General features: G+C 40.4%; 1 protein-coding gene across 2 annotated transcripts in view; it reads right to left on the reverse strand.

Annotated features, from left to right (window-relative positions):
* Nucleotides 1-22874, reverse strand: part of ABCB11 (ATP binding cassette subfamily B member 11) — an 84797-nt gene that overhangs the window by 20581 nt on the left and 41342 nt on the right. For both annotated transcript variants that reach the window (XM_003133457.5, XM_013984240.2), the window contains exons 15-20: nt 21139-21342; nt 19138-19308; nt 18143-18344; nt 16852-16927; nt 11249-11351; nt 6170-6334 (exon numbers count right to left, since the gene is read on the reverse strand). In XM_003133457.5, coding sequence (XP_003133505.3) covers nt 6170-6334; nt 11249-11351; nt 16852-16927; nt 18143-18344; nt 19138-19308; nt 21139-21342 — 921 coding nt within the window. The remainder of the gene's footprint in view (nt 1-6169; nt 6335-11248; nt 11352-16851; nt 16928-18142; nt 18345-19137; nt 19309-21138; nt 21343-22874) is intronic.

The following is a 22874-nucleotide window of genomic DNA, read 5'->3' on the forward strand; positions in this document are numbered from 1 at the left end:
AAACTCAAAGCATTACTATGATCTATGTTTTTCCCAAATAATAGTTGCAATAAAGATGGTTTTCCCGCTCAGATACCTTGCCTATTATTAGCCTTATAGACTATCTATGTATATATACAAAAACTACCATCATTAGAAAAAACTAGCTATCAAGGAATAGACTAAAATTGGCTTAGAAGAGAACGATTTCCATCTGAGGCTGGAGTTGTTGCCTCTAAGTTATCAGAAGCTGAAAACATTCCCCTCAAAAAAAGATGGAAATTGTGAATTTTTTTTCAGTCTGTAATAAGTGGTAAACTATACTCATAAGTATATTCTGAACTGACAAACACATGCTCAAGTAACTGATTTCCCCAAGCTGTCATAATGGGAAAATGGAAAGAACAGCTTCACATTCTAATGACATCGCCCTATAGTGAATTAGGTTTTAGGTACAACAAAACCTGCCTAATCAGACTAAGTGAGGGAACGGTGAGAATTCAGGAAAACTGATCATTAGAGAGCTGCACAATAAATCCTTATTTATTGCTCTGCATCAATTTGAGTAACTAGAACAATGCCAGCAAGCAGTGGCTCAGAGGAAACCATTTATTCAATAAATATTTATCGACTGCCCGCTAGATGCCAAATAAATCTCCTGAAAACAATGTGTGCTCTTTCATCACAAGTCCTTTTTTGTAAAGCAGAAGTAACCTGTTGAAATGATCGTAAGTTCCAAAGTGGGGGAGAGGGATTCTAGATTAATGAGATGTACTGTTTCTAGGTTAGATCTTCCAGAGCCTTTGTGGTTCTTAATAATAAAAAATGCATTCATTCTTAGTGAATGGAGTGGGTTCAGAAGACACCATAGTCATTCATCCCAGCATAGAATAACTCATATAACTTTAGGTTTACAAATATAAGGATTTAGAGACATATTTCAGTTTCCTTTTAAAAATCACTACACAAATCGGCCCAAACCCCAAACTGTGATGCCACAATTCTCATTCCTCCCTAAGGTCACCCACAGTCATGAGTTATAACACTTCAGATTATCCAGTTTTAACCCTTATTTTATTTTTTAACTTTATTTTATTTACTTATTTAGATTTGGCTTATTAGGGCCACACCTGCAGCATACAGAAGTTACCAGGCTAGGGGTCGAATCAGAGCTACAGCTGCTGGCCTACACCCTAGCCACAGCAACACCAGATCCGACCCAAGTCTGTAACCCATGCCACAGCTCCCAGCAACGCCGGATCCTCAACCCACTGAGCGAGGCCAGGGACTGAACTCGAGTCCTCATGGATACTGGTTGGGTTTGTTACCACTGAGGCACAATGGGAACTCCTTAACTCTTATTTTATCGACGGAAAACTAAAGTTTTCCACAAGTCCTTTGTCCCAGTTCATTTGGCTAGGTTACTATTAGATAAGGAAATGCCTGTTTTCCAGATTCCCATGTTTTCCTTCTGGGCATGCTCTCTTGGCTCTTGATATTTCTTATCTTCTCAATGTTAAAAAAAAAAAAGAATATTTGGCTAATATTAAACACAGGATTGGTCATCATCTATCTGTGATCTTTTCCCGAAAACACTCTACTTCATGAGTTCTTTGTGTATTCTTACTGAGATGCAACCCAAAGGATTCCCCATTCGTAGGCTCCTCTGTTCCCAGACTAACTGTAGTTCTAGCACACATCTGGTGAAGCTAAGTTTGTTTAAAGAGAAAATGGGAGTTGACATTTTAGCTCAGTGGGTTAAGAACCCAGTATAGTGTCTGTGAGGATGTGGGTTCAATCCCTGGCCTTGCTCAGTGGGTTAAGGCTCCGCATTGCTGTGAGCTGTGGTGTAGGTCACAGACATAGCTCGGATCCCATGTTGCTGTGGCTGTGGTATAGGCCAGGGAATCCAGCTCCAATTCAGCCCCTAGCCTGGGAACTTCCATATGCTGCAGGTGAAAAGAAAAGAGAGAGAGAGAAAAAATGAATATTCATTATTCTTTCTATTTACCAAAGAGACAAATGTGTTACTTAACCTACCTCAACTCATATGAGCATTTCCTTGAATTAGGATTCTTAAAACAACCCAGTGAGGTAGAATTTCTTGCCCCATATTATAAATGAGGAAACTAGGATCCAGCCAGGCAGGAGAAACCACTTGCCCAAAAGCACACAGAGAGGACAGAGCAGAGCTGTGGCAAACCCAGGGCTGGCTGATGCCAACATCCATGCTTTCCCCAGCATCCTGCATCTAAATTGCTGTGCTTGGAACACTTGGCACCTTTTCCATGTCAAATAGACCCAGGGAAATTGAACCAGAGAAATGATGCCTTACGTGTACATTGAAACTTCGCTAGATTAGCAACCAGGTTCCTAACGCCCAATCGTTAGCTGGGTCCTTGTTCCAAACTGTGGTCTCAATACCAAGAGTGAATATTGTGCCCTTTAGATATGTCAGAATGAAAATAGCGCAATTAAAAACAGGCTATTATCTGACTCATGATTATACCCTATGAGATGAAAGCATCATGAACCTACTGATGAATGTGTGGTAATTATGCTGAGACACACAAAAAACAACCTTCTCTATCAAAGAAGAAAAACAGTAAAGCTTTATTCTCTTAGCAAATACAACCCTGTGAGAACATGAATAATGAGCTGACTTTGAATTTTGGATTTCACCGAGATCTTGCTATTCCGGTCCTTTGATTTTTTTTTTTTTTTTTTTTTTTGACTTTCTAGGACCGCACCATGGCATATGGAGGTTCCCAGGCTAGACATCGAATCAGAGCTGTAGCCGCCGGCCTACGCCATAGCCACAGCAACTCAGGATCCAAGCTGCGTCTGTAACCTACACCACAGCTCTTGGCAATCCTAGATCCTTAACCCACTTAGCGAGGCCAGGGATCAAACCCTTGTCCTCAAGGATACTAGTGAGGTTTGATAACCACTGAGCCATGACAAGAAGATGTGGTCCTTGGTTCTTCACTCAGTTGCCCAGGCTGGGGTTTTTGCTGTGATCACAGAAGAAGAATCAGCGAGAATATTCTTACCGCCAATAACCAAGTGGATGTTCTCAGAGGGCAGGGGTTAGAACTGATTCATCACATTTTTTTCTGGCTTGGCCATTTCATAGACCACTAGAGCTGGAAGCTATCTTACAGATTATCTTTGCCAATCCTTCCTTTTATTGATAAGGAAACTTAGGCCCAGAAAAGTCTCAAAAAAAAAAAAAAATCTCCTGATGGGGAACCCAGGACTCTTCCCAAAGCAGTTCATATACAGGGTTTGGGTGAAGTCAAGTGAGTACCTTTCTTAGTCTGCATTTATACGAAAGAGAGAGATGATTGGCAAAGAAGCTAACATCCTGGATTTATTTTAAAGCAAATATTTTGGGGGAGTTCCCGTTGTGGAATAGCGGGAACAAATCCTGCTAGTATCCATGAGGATGTGGGTTTGATTCCTGGCCTCGGACAGTGGATCGGGCATCCAGCATTGTTGTGGCAGTGATGTAGGCAGGCAGCTGTAGCTCCGGTTTGACCCCTGCCTGGGAACCTCCATATGCCATGGGTGCAGCCCTAAAAAGCAATATAAAAATAAAAATTAAAAAAATATAAAGCAAATATCATGGGCATAGTCTTGGGTCTTTACAGATTCAGTGCCATCCCCTACCCCCTCTATGTCTACATCATTGTTCAGTGAGGGGCATTTGCAGCCTCTCCTTAGTAGAATGTCAGCTTTAAAAGATCAGGGAGGGGAGTTCCCATTGTGGTGCAGTGGTTAACGAATCCAACTAGGAACCATGAGGTTGTGGGTTTGATCCCTGGCCTTATTCAGCAGGTTAAGGATCTGGTGTTGCTGTGAGCTGTGGTGTAGGTTGCAGACATGGCTCGGATCCTGAGTTGCTGTGGCTACAACTCCGATTAGACCCCTAGCCTGGGAACCTCCATATACTGCGAGTGTGGCCCTAGAAAAGGTAAAAAGACAAAAAAAAAAAAAAAAAAAAAAAAAAAAAGATCAGGGAGGGCTCTGGTTTTGTTGGTCCTCACTCTACTCCTAATACCAGCAACAGCGCCTAGCAAACAATAAGTGATCAATAAATATTTGGTGAATTATGGATGGATTTCTTTGGTTTAAGGTCTGTCTTCTTCATAGTCAGAGAAACTCCACTAGGGAAGGAACCCTGACTGACTGCATTCCCAAGTCCCAAGTCTGGGGAGATAAGAAATAGCTGTTGAGTGAATGAAAGAACATTTCTATTATATTTAGTATATTGTACTGAATAGATATTAAGTAATATAAATGAATTACGATATTTTCAGCATAATCAGAAATCCCATTTACCAGAGTTGATCCCTGTAGTTCCAGTTTCCTATCTTTCTGATGATTTCCTCACTTACCACAAGGGGGCAGTGTGAAGTGGTGGCTGAGGCCCTCCCTATTGGATTGATTTAATTTTGTTTGGGGACTCCACAGGTCTTTCTTTTTCTTTCTTTCTTTCTTTTTTCTTTTTTTTTCCCTGTCTTTTTAGCGCCACACCCACGGCATTTGGAGGTTTCCAGGCTAGAGGTCCAATCAGCTACAGCTGCCGGCCTATGCCACAGCCACAGCAACTCAGGATCTGAGCCGTGTCTTCGACCTACACCACAGCTGACGGCAATGCCAGATCCCTGACCCACTGAGCCAGGAATTGAGAACCTGCATCCTCGTGAATACTAGTCAGATTTGTTTCCGCTGCACCACGAAGGAAACTCCCTCTACAGGTCTTTCTATACAACTCAGACCTGCAGGGACAATTTTCTGGTCAAGATCTCTGCCCCAGAGAGGGCAAGAGGGAAAAAAAAGTAGAGAAGGAAAGTAAAACTTGGGACTCCTACAAATCCTTTAGGCTAGGCTTCGGAAAAGGTAGTTCTAGTCCTCACCCCATCACCTAATGTGATCCTGTGTTACTGTGAGCAAATTAATAAAGTTCTCTAGATTCTAGATTTTCCTCCTGGTTGAATTCATAGGATTTGAATGTGTGTGTGTGTAAATTTCAACTAATAAAATGTGATAGCATTTTGATAACTAATTTTACAATGATAAGTTTATGTCGGAACTTGTCTCTGCAGTCACATTGCCTGGCTTTGAATCCCAGATCCACTGCTTGCTCCCCTAAGTTCTTTATGAGTTGGTTTTCTCCTTTATAACACAGGAACAATAAGACTACCTACCACACTGGCTATTAGGAAAGTTTAGTGAACTGTAATACGTACAGTTTTAGATAGTGCCTAATTAATGTCTGTAGTTGTTACTATTATTTTACTATAGCAACGAAGTCAGATGGAGAATGTAAAAACTCCTAGGAGGTAAAAAGCTAAAATAAGCTTTTTTTTTTTCTTTTAATCCATGCCTTATTTTACTTCTTTCTTTTCCTGTTTTCTCCCCACCTTCCCATTTCAATGGTGCAACCAGCAGAAGAGCAAAGCATTGCACAATATGCCCTGGCACCTGCTATTATAGGTCATAGCTTGTACCACCACTGTTCAGCAAGATCAAAATGGTCCCCAAATCCTTTTCTATTATTCAGCGAACCTGCTTTGCATTCTGATTTGGTTTGCATATGGGTAAACTGCCCTTTTTAACACTAAATTTGTAGTCATAGTGCCATTTTTTTACAGGCACGATGATTGTTGAAGTGTGCTGCCAGCCCAAATGAGAGATGCAGCTTCACCTTCTTACCTTGTGTGATGGAGACTCAAGACTTTTTTTTTTTTTTTTTTTTTGCTTTTTGCTTTTTTGTTTTTTTTAGGGCCACACTTGTGGCTTATGGAGGTTCCCAGGCTAGGGGTCAAATCGGAGCTACAGGCTGCTAACCTATACCACAGCCACAGCAACACAGGATCTGAGCCGCATCTGCAACCTACACGTCAGCTCATGGCAATGCCAGGTCCTTAACCCCCTGAGCAAGGCCAGGGATCAAACCCACATCCTCATGGATACTAGTCAGATTCATTTCTGCTGCACACTGGGAATTCCGACTTGAGACATTTTTAATCCTTTAGAGACCAGAGGAGAAAAGAGCTTTAAATAAAGCTCTTAAAAAAAGGGCTAATACATTACAACAAAGAGCCAACCTATCAAAAATATCAGGATCTACTGATAGACAAAAAGCATGAGGAGAATAAAGCTAGTCCAGCTGCTTGCTTACCCCAAGAATCTGGCTGAATAAAAAGGCATAGAAGGGGGTGACGGTCCCGTTGACAGCTGCACCCACACCCCCTACCAGCATGTAGGGCCATTCTGGAGCATTGACTTTCAGAATCCTCTTAACTGGGGCAGGTTCGATTTCTTCTTCCTCAGGAATGTTCTTGTCCTTGAGGGAAGAGGAGCATTGCATTAACCTTCTGAATGTTTCCATATACTCTTTTGTTAACCTCAGACCTTTGGCATTCACGGATTTGAGTCATGGTTTGATTGGTTATGAGTGACCTCAAAGATCTATAAGACGCAGTGATTTGCATTTTGTGAGAAATAGTTCTGAATCGCTTGCGACCACCTGTGACTTGGATGGGATGGATCTTAGAGTGTCTGCTCATCTGCAGGTGAACTTGTGGTTCTCATCTCCCAAGTACATAGGTATTGACGCCTGGGGAGCAATAAATACATTGTCTCTGTAAGAAAAATAACCCAATTAAAAAAAATTTTTTTTTGTGCTACAGCGATGTTTACATATTAGAGGACCTGTGAAATGTCCAAGATGTGTCCTTCATAAATGTCAAAGTTCCATAATCTAGTAACTGGCTAAAGCTCTAAGCCAGGCCAGTGTATCTAAGCAAGGCAAATAAATTTTAAAATGTATTAAGTGGTATCAATGGTTGTCAATTGCATGTTTTCTGTGGGTTTTCCTTAATTAGTGCCCAGAAGTAAATGATAATCTATTTGGATTTCAAAATTCTGTATTTTCTTTACAAAGAATAAAAATTATTTCAAACTTTCCCTATTCTGATCTCTTTAGTTGCCATTAAAGTATCAGAGCTAGCAAATTTTTATCCTCTTGAAGACAAATATTATATTCAGAACCTGATCATTTTTACCATCAGAATAGCCCAATTTTAAAGACCCTTAGCAGTACATGATCTCCAAAACTCCTTCCAGAATTAAATGTCTGAGATTCTATGATTGTACATTTTGAAAGTGTCTGCTGTGCTATATCATCTAGAGGCATTAAACTCCAACTTTAACTAACTCCTAAACCCATCAATAAGTTAGCTATGATGAAGTGATGGGTTTCTAATATTTGACCTTGACTCAATCTCATACATATTCCACCTTATTTTTTAGTTTCCCTGAAAAAGAGGCCTTACATAGCAGAGACTGGAACTTCTAGCCTGCAGGTTTTCCCTAATCCAAAACTTAATTTAATCAGCATTATCAGTAAGATCTGACTCCATACATGCTACCCAAGAGCATAGCTTGGAGACAAAGAAAAAGCAGACTATAGTCTTAGCTCTATCACCAAATATGAGATGTTGGGTCAGACACTCCACACTGATAGCTTGGAAGCACAGACATTGGAAACGATCTAAGTTTTCAGAGTCAAAACTCTAAGTAAACCTTTTCCTTTGCAACATAAGGTAGAACATCTCCCAGTTTAACAGAAGGTGAGGTTAGAGCTTCATCAACATGAGAAGGAAAAAATAAAGGATTTCTCCAATGCTTGACCTTGCAGAATTTTGTTAACTATAAAAATACTTTAAAATTTACTTAGGATTAGAGTAACCCAAGTATTTAAAATACTTTAAAATTTACTTGGATTGGAAAGTCCAATGATTACATTTTATTAACTCTGATTCTGTTGTTTCCTTTAAAGAAATATTCTGCTTTTTAAATCAATAAGACTCCAACATAATTATCATACAAATGAGACGAATTGATATAAGCATAAGACATTTCCTCTTGGAGCTTTAACAAAATCGCATTGGTGTCCCCGTCAATTATTTCCTTTCTTTCTTTTCTTCCCTTAACCAGAGAGAGAATATAAAATGAATATTTTAAAAATTACTCAAGTTTACATTTAATTGAGTTTAATTTTTTCCATTCTAATTGTCATTGCTGATGAATAGAACATTATATGGAGAATTTTTATTTTTCAAAACTAATCTCTATATTTGATTTAGGTTTCCTTGTATTTAAATAGCTCCCTTCTGAGTTTCCTCTGCCTCATAAGAACTCTGGGAACCCAAGCTCCAGGGAATCTGATTGTTCTCTGCAAGGATGCTGGGCCATTTACCAGCTCCGATAATAACAACAACAAAATCGGATTTTCCTTTCCTTCTTTCCTAATTCTCTTGCTTTTATTGTCAAATATTTACCCAGAAACTAGGGGAAAAATTAAAACGCAAAGATTGAATATACTTGGTGCTGTTTGAAATAACAACATAGTGTTCAGTTCTTTCTCCCTTAAAGCTTATTAAACATTATAATAATGCAATAACTTGTTATGAATGGCAGCCCCATGGACATAAATGAAGAACCTATTTCTAGAACTAGAAGAGGTATTGAATCCTTAGTGGCAAGATGCAGTAAGCAACCATGCTTGCTGAGTATGTCTCTCTCACTGGATTCACCCTGCTGCTCCTGAGACAAAGTGGTCTTCTATGAAGTTTATTTAAACCAACTCTATTAGATATTGGGACTTCTACTTATTCATTATTAATATTCTAAAACCAAAAGAGAGCCTTAATAATCCTTCCATCATAGTCACAAGATCAATCACCAGTAGCACTTTATTCCAAATTTGGCCTTGTGAATCAATGCTTATAATTACTTCCAAGCAGATCCTCATACTGAATTTTTTAAAAGACAGTTTGAAATTACATCATGCATAATGGATGTGCTTGTAATTAAAACATTCTCTGACTCATTTGCTTTGATAAATCTTATGGTTTGTTGTTACTTTATTATAGAAATTCAATTTTTCATCCTAGTTTTAAAAATCTCTTGATGTCCTACTAGGTACAGCTCTATAAATAAACAGAAAAATGAAAGAGTCTGTAGCTTGTGACTGGGTTGGAACAGGACTCAACTGGCTCCAAGTTTAAATGTGTCAAATGAACAGAAATGTTTGCTAGGTCACCTGGTAACCAGATAAGGGAGCTTCCGCGTAGGTATGACAAAGCAATTCTTAAGACAAAGCAAAGTGCCCAAGTTGGTACAAACACAAATAATAGTCACTAACTTTAAAAGCTTATAATTTAGTAACAGGCTAGGACAACACGACGTGAAATAAGGCTCAATGAGAAAACTGCCATGAAAAGATTCAAATGAAGACTAATGGGGGGGAGTGCTCCTCATGGCTTAGTGGTTAATGAACCTGAGTAGTATCCACGAGGACACGGGTTCCATCCCTGGCCTTGATCAGTGGGTTAAGGATCCAGCATTGCATGAGCTGTGGTGTACATCGCAGATAGGGCTCAGATCCCATGTTGCCATGATCTGTGGTGTAGGTTGGCAGCTACAGCTCTGATTCGACCCCCAGCCTGGGAACTTCCATACACTGTGGGTGTGACCCTAAAAAAACAAATGAACAAACAAAATGAGTAATGGGGGGATGGAAAATGAGAGTATCAGGACTGAGGAATGAAGTTGAGTGAATAAGAAAAGCTTTCGGGAGGAGGGTTGGTCACAATGGAAGTCAGACTGTGACCACAACGGCCTGGATGCTGGCATCCTGATGAAGAAAGTTTCATCCTCTTACATATGATGATTCTTCTCATACTTTTTTCCCCCCTTTTGCTGGCCATCCCTGTGGCACATGGAAGTTTCTGGGCCAGGGATGGAATCCAAGCCTATCTCTTTCATTCTTATGTTGTTTCGAATGTTTAAATTAATGGTGTTGGGAGTTCCCGTTGTGGCTCAGTGGTTTACCAATCTGACTAGCATCTGTGGGGATGCAGGTTCCATCCCTGGCCTTGCTCAGTGGGTTAAGGATCTGGCATTGCCGTGAGCTGTGGTGTGGGTTGCAGACTCAGCTCGGATCCTGAGTTGGTGTGGCTGTGGTGCAGGCTGGCAGCTATAGCTCCGATTTGACCCCTAGCCTGGGATTCTCCATATGCCATGGGTATGGCCCTAAAAAAATAAATAAATGAATTAATTGATGAATTAATTTTAAATGCACCCTAAAACAATGGTTATCAAATTGTATGAAGTAAACAAATGTCCATGAAACTTAATCAGTCCAGATTAATTTAAACTTTGTGAGAATTTGGTATCAAATATTTCAGTTGACCAAACACTTTTGCCAAGGTTATTATCATTTCAAGAGATTTAAAATTTTGGGAAACAATGTTTCAGATATTTTTAAAAACTTTAAAAGGGTACCTATATAATCAAATAACCTACTGAATACATGTAATTTGTCCGTGTTTATTAGAATGGTTCAACTAGGAGTTCCCATCGTGGCGCAGTGGTTAACGGATCCAACTAGGAACCATGAGGTTGCAGGTTCAATCCCTGGCCTTGCTCAGTGGGTTAAGGATCCAGCGTTGCCATGAGCTGTGGTGTAGGTTGCAGACACGGCTTGGATCCTGCGTTGCTGTGGCTCTGGCGTAAGCTGGCAGCTACAGCTCTGATTAGACCCCTACCCTGGGAACCTCCATATGCCGCCAGAGTGGCCCAAGAAATGGCAAAAAGACAAAAAAAAAAAAAAAAAAAAAAAGAATGGTTCAACTAGGAACTATCAATTAATCCTTAATAGTTCAGTTTTCATTACCATGTTTTCTTTTCTTTTCTTTTCTTTTGTTTTGTCTTTTTAGGGCCACACCCACGGCATATGGACATTCCCAGCCTAGGGCTTGAATCAGAGCTGCAGATGCTAGCCTATACCACAGCCACACCAACACCAGATGCAAGCTATGTCTGGGACCTACACCACAGATCTCTGCAACTCTGGATGTTTAATCCACTGAGGGAGGCCAGGGATGGGCCCATGTCCTCCTGGATCCTAGTTGGGTTCATTACTGCTGAGCCACAAGGGGAACTCCCATTACCATGTATTCTTAAAACAATTTAATTTGTATTTCTTTTAAAATACTGCATGAAACATTATGTAACATTTAGAGTTTCTATCATGTCCTAATGGTTTCTCCCATTTAGTCTGACTTAGTGAAACAATACTAGATAAAGGCCTCGGAAACTCCTATTCTAGATTTAAAGCCCATACAATGGTCCCAGGAGAGACTTTCCCCTCCTCCATCCCCACCCCCACCCCAAGCAATTGGTGCCTGACCTTTCTGTCCTCTTCATAAGCAGACTTATGATCTACACCTGCTAATGGAGGTTCATGTCTCAGGTAAGAAAGCTGAGACCTGGATCGTTGCCGGATGGAAGCTCTGTAAATAAACAGAAAGATGAATTAGTCTGTAGCTGGTGGGCAGGTTAGAACAGGACTCCACTGGTTCCAAGTTTACATCACTCATGTCAAACGAACAAAAAACATTTGCTAGGTCACATGGCAACCAAATAAGGGAGCTTCCTGATTAGGTTTGATGGAGCTATTTTTTGGGCAAAGCCAATCAGTTTGATTGCTGTGGTCTCCAAGCTACAGTCTGATTCAGAGGATACCCCAAGAAGGGAGAAAGAGAGAGGGGCAAAGCTGTTCCACTCGTCCACCAAAAAAGCTCCAAGACTTTATGTAACATATAGAGTTTCCATCAGGTCCTAATGGATTCTCCCACTTAGTTCTCCCATTCCAAACCCCCATGGGGTTTATAGCTAATTGCTATAATGGCTATGGTCCATCACTGTTACATCCCTTCCAGTTGTAGGTGGTAGTTTTGTTTCTTATTTCTCCTTCTTTTTCTCTCTCTCCAGATGATTGCTTTAGCATAATGCCACCTGGAAACAAATAGCCCAGTGGGAGGAAACAGCACTCCTGATGAAATTTTCTCCAGGCTATGTACTACCCTTAGGGACAGATTTAATTAACAAATCTCTTATAATTTAGCCCAATGTATACATTCATTCATTTAATAGAAGCTTATAGGACACTTACAACATGCAAACAAATACCAGATGCTGTGGGGGATACAAAGACTGTTCAATTACAAAATTTTTCCCTCCAGCAGCTTAAAATCTTACAGCAATGCAGGTGCCCAGACCTGATACAAGGAAAAGTGTGGAAAGTGCTACAAAGCAGTTTTAAATAAAGAGTAAGGATTTTTTTTTTTTTTTTTTTTTGTCTTCCTGCCTTTTCTTGGGCTGCTCCCATGGCATATGGAGGTTCCCAGGCTAGGGGTCTAATCAGAGCTGTAGCCACCAGCCTATGCCACAGCCACAGCCATGAAGGATCCAAGCTGCATCTGCAACCCACACCACAGCTCACGGCAACGCCAGATCCTTAACCCACTGAGGGAGGCCAGGGATTGAACCCGCAACCTCATGGTTCTTAGTCGGATTCGTTAACTACTGTGCCACGACGGGAACTCCAAGAGTACAGAAATTTAAAGGAGAATATATATCAAGTATTACCATGAAAGGCTTTTTCACGAGGAGGTGGCTAAGGTGGGATCTGGGTATCTGCAGGGTAGAGGGAAGAGCTTTGCTGATTGATAAAACAGTATAAAGAGACATGGGGACAGAGTTACTGGCTTTACACACTTAGTATAGGGCAGGTACAGGAAGTGAGGGATTGAGGCTGCTTTGTTTTTCCACTGAGATTTCTGGGAAGGAGACTTCCACTCTCCTCTAGGTTAAACTTGAAGGTATGTAACACTGGAAGCTGTTGCCAAGTATGTTGAGACCCTCAAGGAAAGATGCTTACTGAAAAAGAAGCCAACACTGAAAAAAAGTAGAGCCAAGAAGGGAAACAAGAGAAACTGTATGTATGTTGGACAAATCCTCAAAGCTGCGGCATTGCCTGAAGCCAAGACATCCTTGGACAATTTAGTTCTGTAAACTTATTCTTTCTCTTTAAAGGGTAAGGGCTTAGGCTTTTAGACCTTGGCAAATAGACTCTGAAGTGATGGAGGCAATCCTGAAGAGCTGAGAGGGTGGAAGTTACATTATCAAAGCACTTAATCTGAAGAAATAGGATGTAAAGAGAGAGAACAGAGAGGAGGAGATCTGAGTCAGTGGTTCTGGTGTGCTCCCGAAGGAGATATTCCCAAGTCTCCATCATCTGCATCCAGGTGAAGTTGGATGAAAACAAATACCAAGGTGGTGCCCGCCTATGGTAGATGCTCATCTAGCCTCCTTGAGAAGCCAGCAACACATCAACTTCATGACTCTAATTTGTTCCCAAGTTCTGCGGATGGCACGGCCATCCTCTTAGTCACTCGGCTTCAACAAGGTGCATTTACGTTAAGGCTTCCCTCCTCCGTGCTCTTGCCCACTCAAACCCTTGCCAAATGGCATTATGATCAAGCATGAAACCACACCTTATCCTGACTCCCTGCTACCAAACTGGCCTTGGGACACACCCACTCCCTTCCCACTGGGCCTGAAATTCTGCAGCAATAGAATTACTTAAGTTAGGTAACAGGTCAAGACGTCATCTCCCTAAGGTGTGAGGAATAGAAATACGTCAGCTGGAGAGCAGAGTACATGACAGGGCTGAGACCTAAGGTTATGGGACTAAAGAGAAACTCAGGGAAAAAAAAAAAAGAAAGAAAGAAAACAAAGGAACTCAGAGCATTGGGCACCAAGGTAGAAGTACATGGAGAGGGAGAGGGTATCAAAATATAGTTCATTTCCAGTTCTAGGCACAGAAGACCTAGATTTTTGTCCCCTCAAATTTATCCTACTTTAACCTTATGTTTCTTAAATCCCTCTCCCTTTTCCACTTCCCCACACCATTCCAGCTGACTAGGATAAGCCATCCCAATGAGGCCATGAGCAGAAAGGATGCTAGGCAGGTGTCGAGCTGGGTCTCTGGTCTTCTGTAAGTTAAAAGTCTCTCATACCCTTTTGCAGAAGCCTACAACACCTGCCACTCCCTCAGAAGCTGCATATCACTTCTCATCACAAATAAAAACAGCTAATTTGGGAATATATGCCTCTCTCTCCCAACACTATTATTTTGGAAATTAATTACTGTCATCCATTAAATTGTTCTTCAACCAAGATGTATTACTAAAGAGAGATTTAGCCATCAGAAAGACTGAAGCCAATAAGATGCAAATTAACATTTCAATTAGTCATTTAAAAAAATCTGTCAGCATACACAATATTTTTAACAGACTCTCTTACTCAAACATATAAGTCTTTGCAGGAAGTTAATGGCTACTTTCTGTGTATAGGCTGTATTTCTGGCTTCTCATCCTCATCGCCAAAATGTAGAATTTGTGGGAACTAATATCCAAATAGAAAAGTGTATATTAAAAATGGTTATCTGCTCCTAACAGTAAACTGTAAGTAAAGTACATAGAATGGAAAAATTTTGTTCACCTGAAAAATTAAGAAAATATTTATTTTCTTGTTGACCATTTCTTCTTTGCAAACTTTAACAAATGAGCAAAAGAGATGCCTGGTCATTCTGTGCATTTAAGAAGTTAGTTGGTATCTTCATGGTTAAAACGGCATGGTTAAACAGAATGCCAGATGTTGATAAACATTGCCTAATAATTTTGGCGATTTTCATAGCTTTTACTTTATAGAGAAACTTGAAGGTGTTGCTTTATTACTTTCCAAATTCAAAAAGTCAGTAAAACTGACGTTTCTTGAAATTTTTCTGAATAGACTTGCTCTTAAGAGAAAAAAATTTAAGAACTCAAGCATAAGCTCAGTGAGCTATTCTTTTTTTTTTTTTTTTTTTTTTTTTTTTTTGGCTTTTTGTCTTTTTGCCTTTTCTAGGGCCGCTCCCACGACATATGGAGGTTCCCAGGCTAGAGGTCTAATAGAGCTCCGCTGGCCTAAGCCAGAGCCACAGCTATGCCGGATCCAAGCCACATCAGTGACCTACATCACAGCTCATGGCAATGCCAGATCGTTAACCAACTGAGCAAGGGCAGGGATCGAACCTGCAACCTCATGGTTCCTAGTCGGATTCGTTAACCACTGAGCCACGATGGGAACTCCAGTGAGCTATTCTTTAAATATTAAAAATAAATACATCTGTGTTTGAACTACTAGAAGTTGTTACCTGAATATTGTATTCTGAGCCTCTTTAACCATTTTTCAATAAACAATATCTATCTTGAATGAGCAAATCCCAAACTATAGCCTTTATTCAAAGCACAGCCTTGAATTAAATGTCCTAGAAACTCTAAGGGCCATGGTAGAGAAATGCATTGTCAGTCTGCCAACTAAAAAGAGTCTCCTACCTTAAGAAAAAAAGATTTTAAATAACATTTTCACAAATACAGGCAAATACTCCTGGGCAGAATTCTTTTTAATTTATAGACGTGTAACATTAAAGGGACTAGGAGTTCCCGTCGTGGCGCAGTGGTTAACGAATCCGACTAGGAACATGAGTTGCGGTTCGTCCTGCCCTTGCTCAGTGGGTTAACGATCCGCGTTGCGTGAGCTGTGGTGTAGGTTGCAGACGGGCTCGGATCGCGTTGCTGTGGCTCTGGCGTAGGCGGGCTACAGCTCCGATTCGACCCTAGCTGGAACCTCATATGCCGCAGGACGCCAAGAAATAGCAACAACAACAACAACAAAAAAAAAAAAAAAAAAAAAAAATAAATAAATAAATAAAAAAAAAAAAAAAAACATTAAAGGACATTGAAAAAACCAGAAGGAAGACTAAATTTATAGTCTTGCCATACTATATTCTAAAAATATGCTTTGAAAGTCAATACCCATATATTGATCCAGGAAAAAAAAATAGTTCATGTTTAGAAAAATTCTTTTTAAACATTAGACAACACATCTCTTTTTCATCTAGTTAAAGAATAATTTGACTTTAGATGGGTAACTCTGGGAGCAGAAATATTTGTAATTCAATTGCAGCTCCAGTAGGTTAAAGAATGGAGCCAAAGGCATGAATTTGACCTCCATTTAAGACGGTGCTTCACAGGCAAGAAAATAGACACGTGGTTGCCAAGGGGGAGACTGGTGGGGGAGGGAATGGATTGGGAGTTTGGGATTTGGGGGTTAGCAGGTGCAAACTTTTATATAGAGAATGGATAAACAACAAAGTCCAATTGTATAGCACAGGGAACTATATTCAATATCCTATAATAAATATAATGGAAAATAATATGAAAAGTATTTTTCTTTTTTCTTTTCTTTTCTTTTTTTTTTTTTTTTTTGGTGTTTTTGCCTTTTCTAGGGCCGCTCCTGTGGCACATGGAGCTTCCCAGGCTAGGGGTCTAATTGGAGCTATAGCCACTGGCCTACGCCAGAGTCACAGCAACACCAGATCCGAGCTGTGTTTGCAACCTACGCCACAACTCACAGCAACGCCAGATCCTTAACCCACTGAGCAAGGCCAGGGATCGAACCCACAACCTCATGGTTCCTAGTCAGATTCATTAAACAAAGCGCCATGACGGGAACTCCGAAAAGTATTTTCTTAAAAAAAAGACAGTACTTCATACCAGAGTTAATTTTGGGAGATAAAACTGAAACAGAGATTTTTTTTCAAATCCCCTTTCTAAGCTGAGTAAACAACATTTTAACTACAGAGCATCTTATCATGACTCCTGTTTTCAATAAAATGAGAAGCCAAATTTAAACAAACAAACGAACAAAACCCTTGTGAATTGGAGACAGAAATGCCAATATAGCATCTAAGGGTTCATTTCTATGTTTATACTACACACAAACCTGGGGCTGTGCTTATCGGCTCTCCTAGTGGTACCTGAGATATTGCCTGAGGATCAGAGCTGCAGAGAGCTTCTGAGAACATTTGAAAACTAGAAACTCTGCCTCATGGTTTAAACTTACCTTAAGCTAGCCTGGTAGCTCCCTCTGCTAAAGGACTGTTTTCTCTCAAGTAAGTCATCTTCAGTTTCATCGTTTCCTATTCAACACAACACGAGTGATTCCTTAGTGTATACAATAAGCAGAACCATATCAGAATAAAATTATTTATCTATTTGCCTAGCACCTCATTACTGCGTTTGATGCCAAAACATTCTATTAACTTCATTGCAATAAATAAAACTTAGCACTTGTCCAGCACATTCTAACCAAAAAAAATTTTTTTAAACACTCAGCAAGATTGAATCTTTTGAACTATATGATAGCCTACATAGTATCACCACAGAAATAGAGTTCCTATAGCTATAGCTGATATGAATCACAAAAAAAAAATCATGAGAAGTCTACTAGATGAGGCAAAAAAATAGACTCACTTAAAAAGTCTTTTCAGAATAAATCACATGCATTAAATATATACAGTCATTATACTCAATGGTGTTCACAAATCCAGAAGTGATAAAGTATAGAAAGTGTGGAATGGTTGGTTAACCTAGGTTGGAGTAAACCACCACATCTGAAAATTCAGATTGAAAAGGAGCAGGAAGGAGTTCCCGTCGTGGCACAGTGGTTAACGAATCCGACTAAGAACCATGAGGTTGTGGGTTCGATCCCTGGCCTTGCTCAGTGGGTTAAGGATCTGGCATTGCCGTGAGCTGTGGTGTAGGTTGCAGACGCAGCTCGGATCCAGCGTTGCTGTGGCTCTGGTGTGGGCCGGTGGCTACAGCTCCGATTCGACCCCTAGCCTGGGAATGTCCACATGCTGCGGGAGCGGCCCAAGAAATGGCAAAAAAGACAAACACACACACACACACACACACACACACACACAAAAGGAGCAGGGACACCAGGACCTGAAGTGTACTTTCACTATATACCTTAGTGAAAATAAGCATAAAACTTTTTAGTCATTGGTTAATTTGCTCAATCAATAAGAGAGCACCTACTGAGTGCAGGATACTCTAGGAAGACTCTCCTGTTTGCAAAGTGTGAGGCACAGCGGCGGGGGCGGGGGAATGGTGTGGGGGAGGTGGGGGGAGATAGAATTGAAAGTTCTCCCACAGATGACCTGGGTTTTAGCTCTATGAAGATCAGCACCTAAACCTCCTGAGCATCTGTTCTTTCCTTTATCATTTATATAATGTCTCCCAGGGTTCTGGGGAAAACAAGTAAGACAGTGTATATTAAAATGCATAGAAAACATTATATAGTCTAACTATTTCATATAATGTACAAGCATAATGGAAAAAGCACTTGCCTTTTATGTCTTTTTCTTTAAAGGCTTGATCTCCTTGACTTTGCAAAGTCATTAGAGTGAAGTAAACTCCTTTCCTTTCCAATAGTTCTTCATGGGTGCCTCTTTCCACTACTGTACCGTGTTCGAAACCAATAATGACGTCTGCAGCTCTGACCGTGGATAGGCGATGCGCAACGGAAATGATTGTGTGCCCATGTTGAATCTGTAAGCATGTACAGGGCACCATTAAGAGAGGCTGTAAGAGTAGACGATGACATTTGGCAGGCTCAGAATCCAAAAGTAAGGCAAACCCTCAGTCCCTAGGAACATCCTTTAATGGACTGTGCAGAAATGCCAGCCTACTTAGAAAATGCCAGCAGCCTTTCCTGTGGCTAAAATTCACCATCACATGTTGGTCCTATGCTGCTATCAATCAACAGCTAAAGACCAAAATGGAAATTTCTAAAATCACATATTATAAGTTAGACTTAACAAGATTATAAATTTCACATCTTCAGCTTTCGGAAGTAGATCATAACGTCTCCATTTAACTGTGAGGAACATCGCGGTCAGCCCATATTTTCCAAACCATCAGATACACTGGCCCACGTGGTCCTTCTCTGTCTCTGTCTCTCTGTCCTCTCTCCATAGCTGCCTTTCCTACAGCTGCACAAGAATTGCCACAAGGACCTATGAAAGAAATTCAGGGAGTTCCCGTCGTGGTGCAGTGGTTAACGAATCCGACTAGGAACCATGAGGTTGCGGGTTCGGTCCCTGCCCTTGCTCAGTGGGTTAACGATCCGGCGTTGCCGTGAGCTGTGGTGTAGGTTGCAGACGCGGCTCAGATCCCGCGTTGCTGTGGCTCTGGCGTAGGTCGGTGGCTACAGCTCCAATTCGACCCCTAGCCTGGGAACCTCCATATGCCGCGGGAGTGGCCCAAGAAATAGCAACAACAACAACAACAAAAAAGACAAAAGAAAAAAAAAAAAAAAAAGAAATTCAGACTTTCAACAAACCTTACTCAGGGCCTCTTGTACCATGGCTTCACTCTCGTTGTCCAGCGCTGAAGTAGCCATGTCCAAAAGCAGAATCTTTGGGTTTCGGACCAGAGCTCTAGCAATGGCTACTCTTTGTTTCTGCCCGCCACTCATCTGGCTTCCTCCTTCTCCAACAAGAGTGTTGAATTGCTAGGAAGAAGGGGACAGTGGTCATGAAAGGGAAGAATGTGATGTTCCTGCCAGATCCATTTTGAGAGTCTTTCTAGCTTCCTCCTCAAGCATGAATTTTCACAGGTTCACCTTTCACTGAAAAAAATACCCTTTTCTGAAACAGCTTATTGTCTAATCAATATTTGTGTATAAATTCAAATATTGATTTATTCTTTCCAGATCACAGGGCTGTTAAAATGTTTCTCTTTAGCTCCACTTCAAATAAAATGTTTTCACCACAGTAAAAGTTGATCAAGGTCTTGTAAATCCATTTTAGAGGATTAAAGCATGTATCGAATCCTTCTCTCTTTTCTCTGGCTAGACGACACAGCAAAACACAGAGCTAAAGCTCTCTATACATTATAAATGAAAGATCAAAGTAATTTTAAATCTCTACCATAGACAGCAAATATTTACCATGTATCTTGCATGTCTGGTGTTAAATTGGAATCGCACAATGAGGTGCTGATGTCAGACTCATCTCTTGCTTAGTATTAGCCAATGTGAGTCAAGTACCTATCATGTCGAAAGCATAGATCTGAGATCTTTACAGATATTGTCTCACAGGGGCCCCATGAGGTAGGTACTGTTGTTCTCCTCAACTGATGGATAAGGGAATGCTGGGGTCTGAGGGGGCAAAGTAACTTGCACAAGTTCATAAAGCTTGCAAGTGGATAAGCTGCAATGTGTATGGAGGCAGCCTGATTCTAAAGCTTTATAATTTTTAACCACTAGACTATATCATACTCATAGCTGCAATCCTATTCAGACAGGAATTTTTTTTTGGGGGGGGGGAGATTTTTAGGGCTTGCCCATGGCACACAGAAGCTTCCAGGCTAGGGGTCAAATTGGAGCAACAGCTGCCAGCCTAACCACAGCCACAGCAATGCCAGATCTTAGCCATATCTGCAACCTATGCCACAGCTCACAGCAATGCCAGATCCTCAACACACCAAGCAAGGCCAGGGATCGAACCCACGTTCTCATGGATACTAGTTGGATTCTTAACCCATTGAGCCACAACAGGAACTCCAAACGGGTCTTTAGGAAGGCTGAATGAAAGCATTTAGAGCATGGAGGCTGGAGCCAGACCACCTGGATATGCACCTTGTCTCTCCTGCCTTGAGCAAATGATTTGACCCCTCAGAACCTCAATTCTCCATCTGTAGGTGGATATGATAATAGCAGTTGCCTGACATTATGGTTGTGAGAGTTAAATAAATTACTAGGTATAAAGTGCTTAGAACAGTGCCTGGTATGTATATGAGATAACCAGTAATAGTAACTATCCTTTGACTTAGAAGACCACTGGCCACAAAATTCATAAAAGTATAATATTAGGGAGTTGGTTTTTGTCATTGTCATTGTATGAAATGAAGATAAATGAGGAAATTTTGAACATGTGAGACACAGTACTGAGGACACAATATCAACTGCCCAAGCACAAGAAAAATTAAAGAACCATGACAATGGTAGACATCAAAAGAGCATTTGCAGATTACCACCACATGATACATTTATTATGTGTTTAGACAAATGCTTAGTAGACAGAATAAGGAAACTGTATCTATGTCAAAGGGAGCTTTTAAAAGAAAGATCTCAAGTTTGGTATATTTTTAATGTGTAAATAACAAAGTATTCTCAGACAAAGAGGGGAAACTCAAGATGCATTTCCAGGCATACAATTAAAACATGACATTAAGAATTTAATAATATATGATTCCAATGAAAAGAAAGGCATATTACTGTGTAATTTCTTTTCCTTCTATGACTTTTTGGTTTCCTTTTGGAATGCAAAGCTAGGGGTACCTGGGGCAGGTCCATGATGAAGTTGTAGGCATTGGCTTCCTTGGCAGCCCTGACTATATCTTCCATCGTTGCATCATTTCTGCCATAGCGAATATTCTCTGCAATGGTGGTGGAAAACAGAACAGGCTCTTGCTCCACTATGCCAATCTGAGCTCTAAGCCACTGAATGTTAAGAGAGCGAATGTCATGGCCATCCAAGGTCACCTAGAGAACAAGAATACAACATGACTTCTCTTGGATTCCTTCAGGGTTCTGAATCATATATCTATGTTGTACTTGACCTATGAGGAGAAAAAAATAGAGACTGACAAGACTGTAATAGAAACAATTCTTCTTATAATGTGGCTGTTAATATAAGGATGACAATATAAATTGAAATCAAGTATAGCTTTAGGACAATTTATTGTAGAAACACAGTTGATATAAAGATCACTTAATTAAAACCATTGGCCCAGCAAAAGAAAAATTTGTAATTCCTCAATAAAGAGTAAGTCACTATATTTTGAATACTTTTATCTTTTGAGTTAAGATCAAAATGAACTTCAAAAGACACAATGAAAATGAGCAATGATTCCTATTTTGTATATATGTTTTAGAGCAAAATCGTACTTTATCGCCATATTTATCAAATGACACTTTGCTATTCAAAAACAATTGAAACTGTAATTGGAATAAGCAAGTAAATATTACTATTAGCAAAAATGTGAAAAGTTTACATCAGGAGTTCCCGTCGTGGCGCAGTGGTTGACGAATCCGACTAGGAACCATGAGGTTGCGGGTTCGGTCCCTGCCCTTGCTCAGTGGGTTAACGATCCGGCGTTGCCGTGAGCTGTGGTGTAGGTTGCAGACACGGCTCGGATCCTGCGTTGCTGTGGCTCTGGCGTAGGCCGGTGGCTACAGCTCCGATTAGACCCCTAGCCTGGGAACCTCCATATGCCGCGGGAGCAGCCCAAGAAATAGCAACAACAACAACAAAAAGACAAAAGACAAAAAAAAAAAAAAAGTTTACATCAAGAAATCATGGTTTCTACATTTTCAGAGTGTAGCATGTAGCAAAGAACACCTAATCAGAGAATAAAATGTCTGTGAAAAAGGAAAACTCTGTTATGCATGCCACGTGACTGTAACAGTCCATGCATTACAGAGAACTCACTTCATTGAAGTCATTTACTATGCAGTCAAATGATCCTATCTCAAGGCATCAAAGAGATGTTGACAAGAATGATTTTGAGACAGAGTGGAAAGGGCATAACCTTTGGCATCCAACAGATCTGGGTTCAAATCTAGGGAAAATCTCAATCTCTCTCCCTTCTTCTCAATTGTAAAACAGGCATATTTATCTTTGGAGGTCATTGTGAAAGTACTTAATAATTTTTATGAAGTACTTGACATACACTATGTGATAAATAGCAACTATAATTTTTTTCATTTTAGTCTATGTTTATAGTCAGATAAACACATGAAGAAAGAGACTACGTAGTTTGCAAAATTTTATGATTTTTTTTTAACCTAACTTCTCAAAGCAATAGTCAAGAACTGTTCTCTGTTCATTCTGACCATGTAAGCTTCCTATATTTAGCATTTGGAGAACTTTGGGGAACGGTAATAATTTTGCTGCAATACAGAAAAAGAAACAGAAATGTTCCCTCACCAAAGAGGCCAGAATACCATTTTGAATGTATCTGCACATTCACTTACATCACTGCACAAATGGGCTGGTTATTCACTGAACACAG

Source organism: Sus scrofa, chromosome 15 (assembly GCF_000003025.6).
Source record: "Sus scrofa isolate TJ Tabasco breed Duroc chromosome 15, Sscrofa11.1, whole genome shotgun sequence".
NCBI lineage: Eukaryota > Metazoa > Chordata > Mammalia > Artiodactyla > Suidae > Sus > Sus scrofa.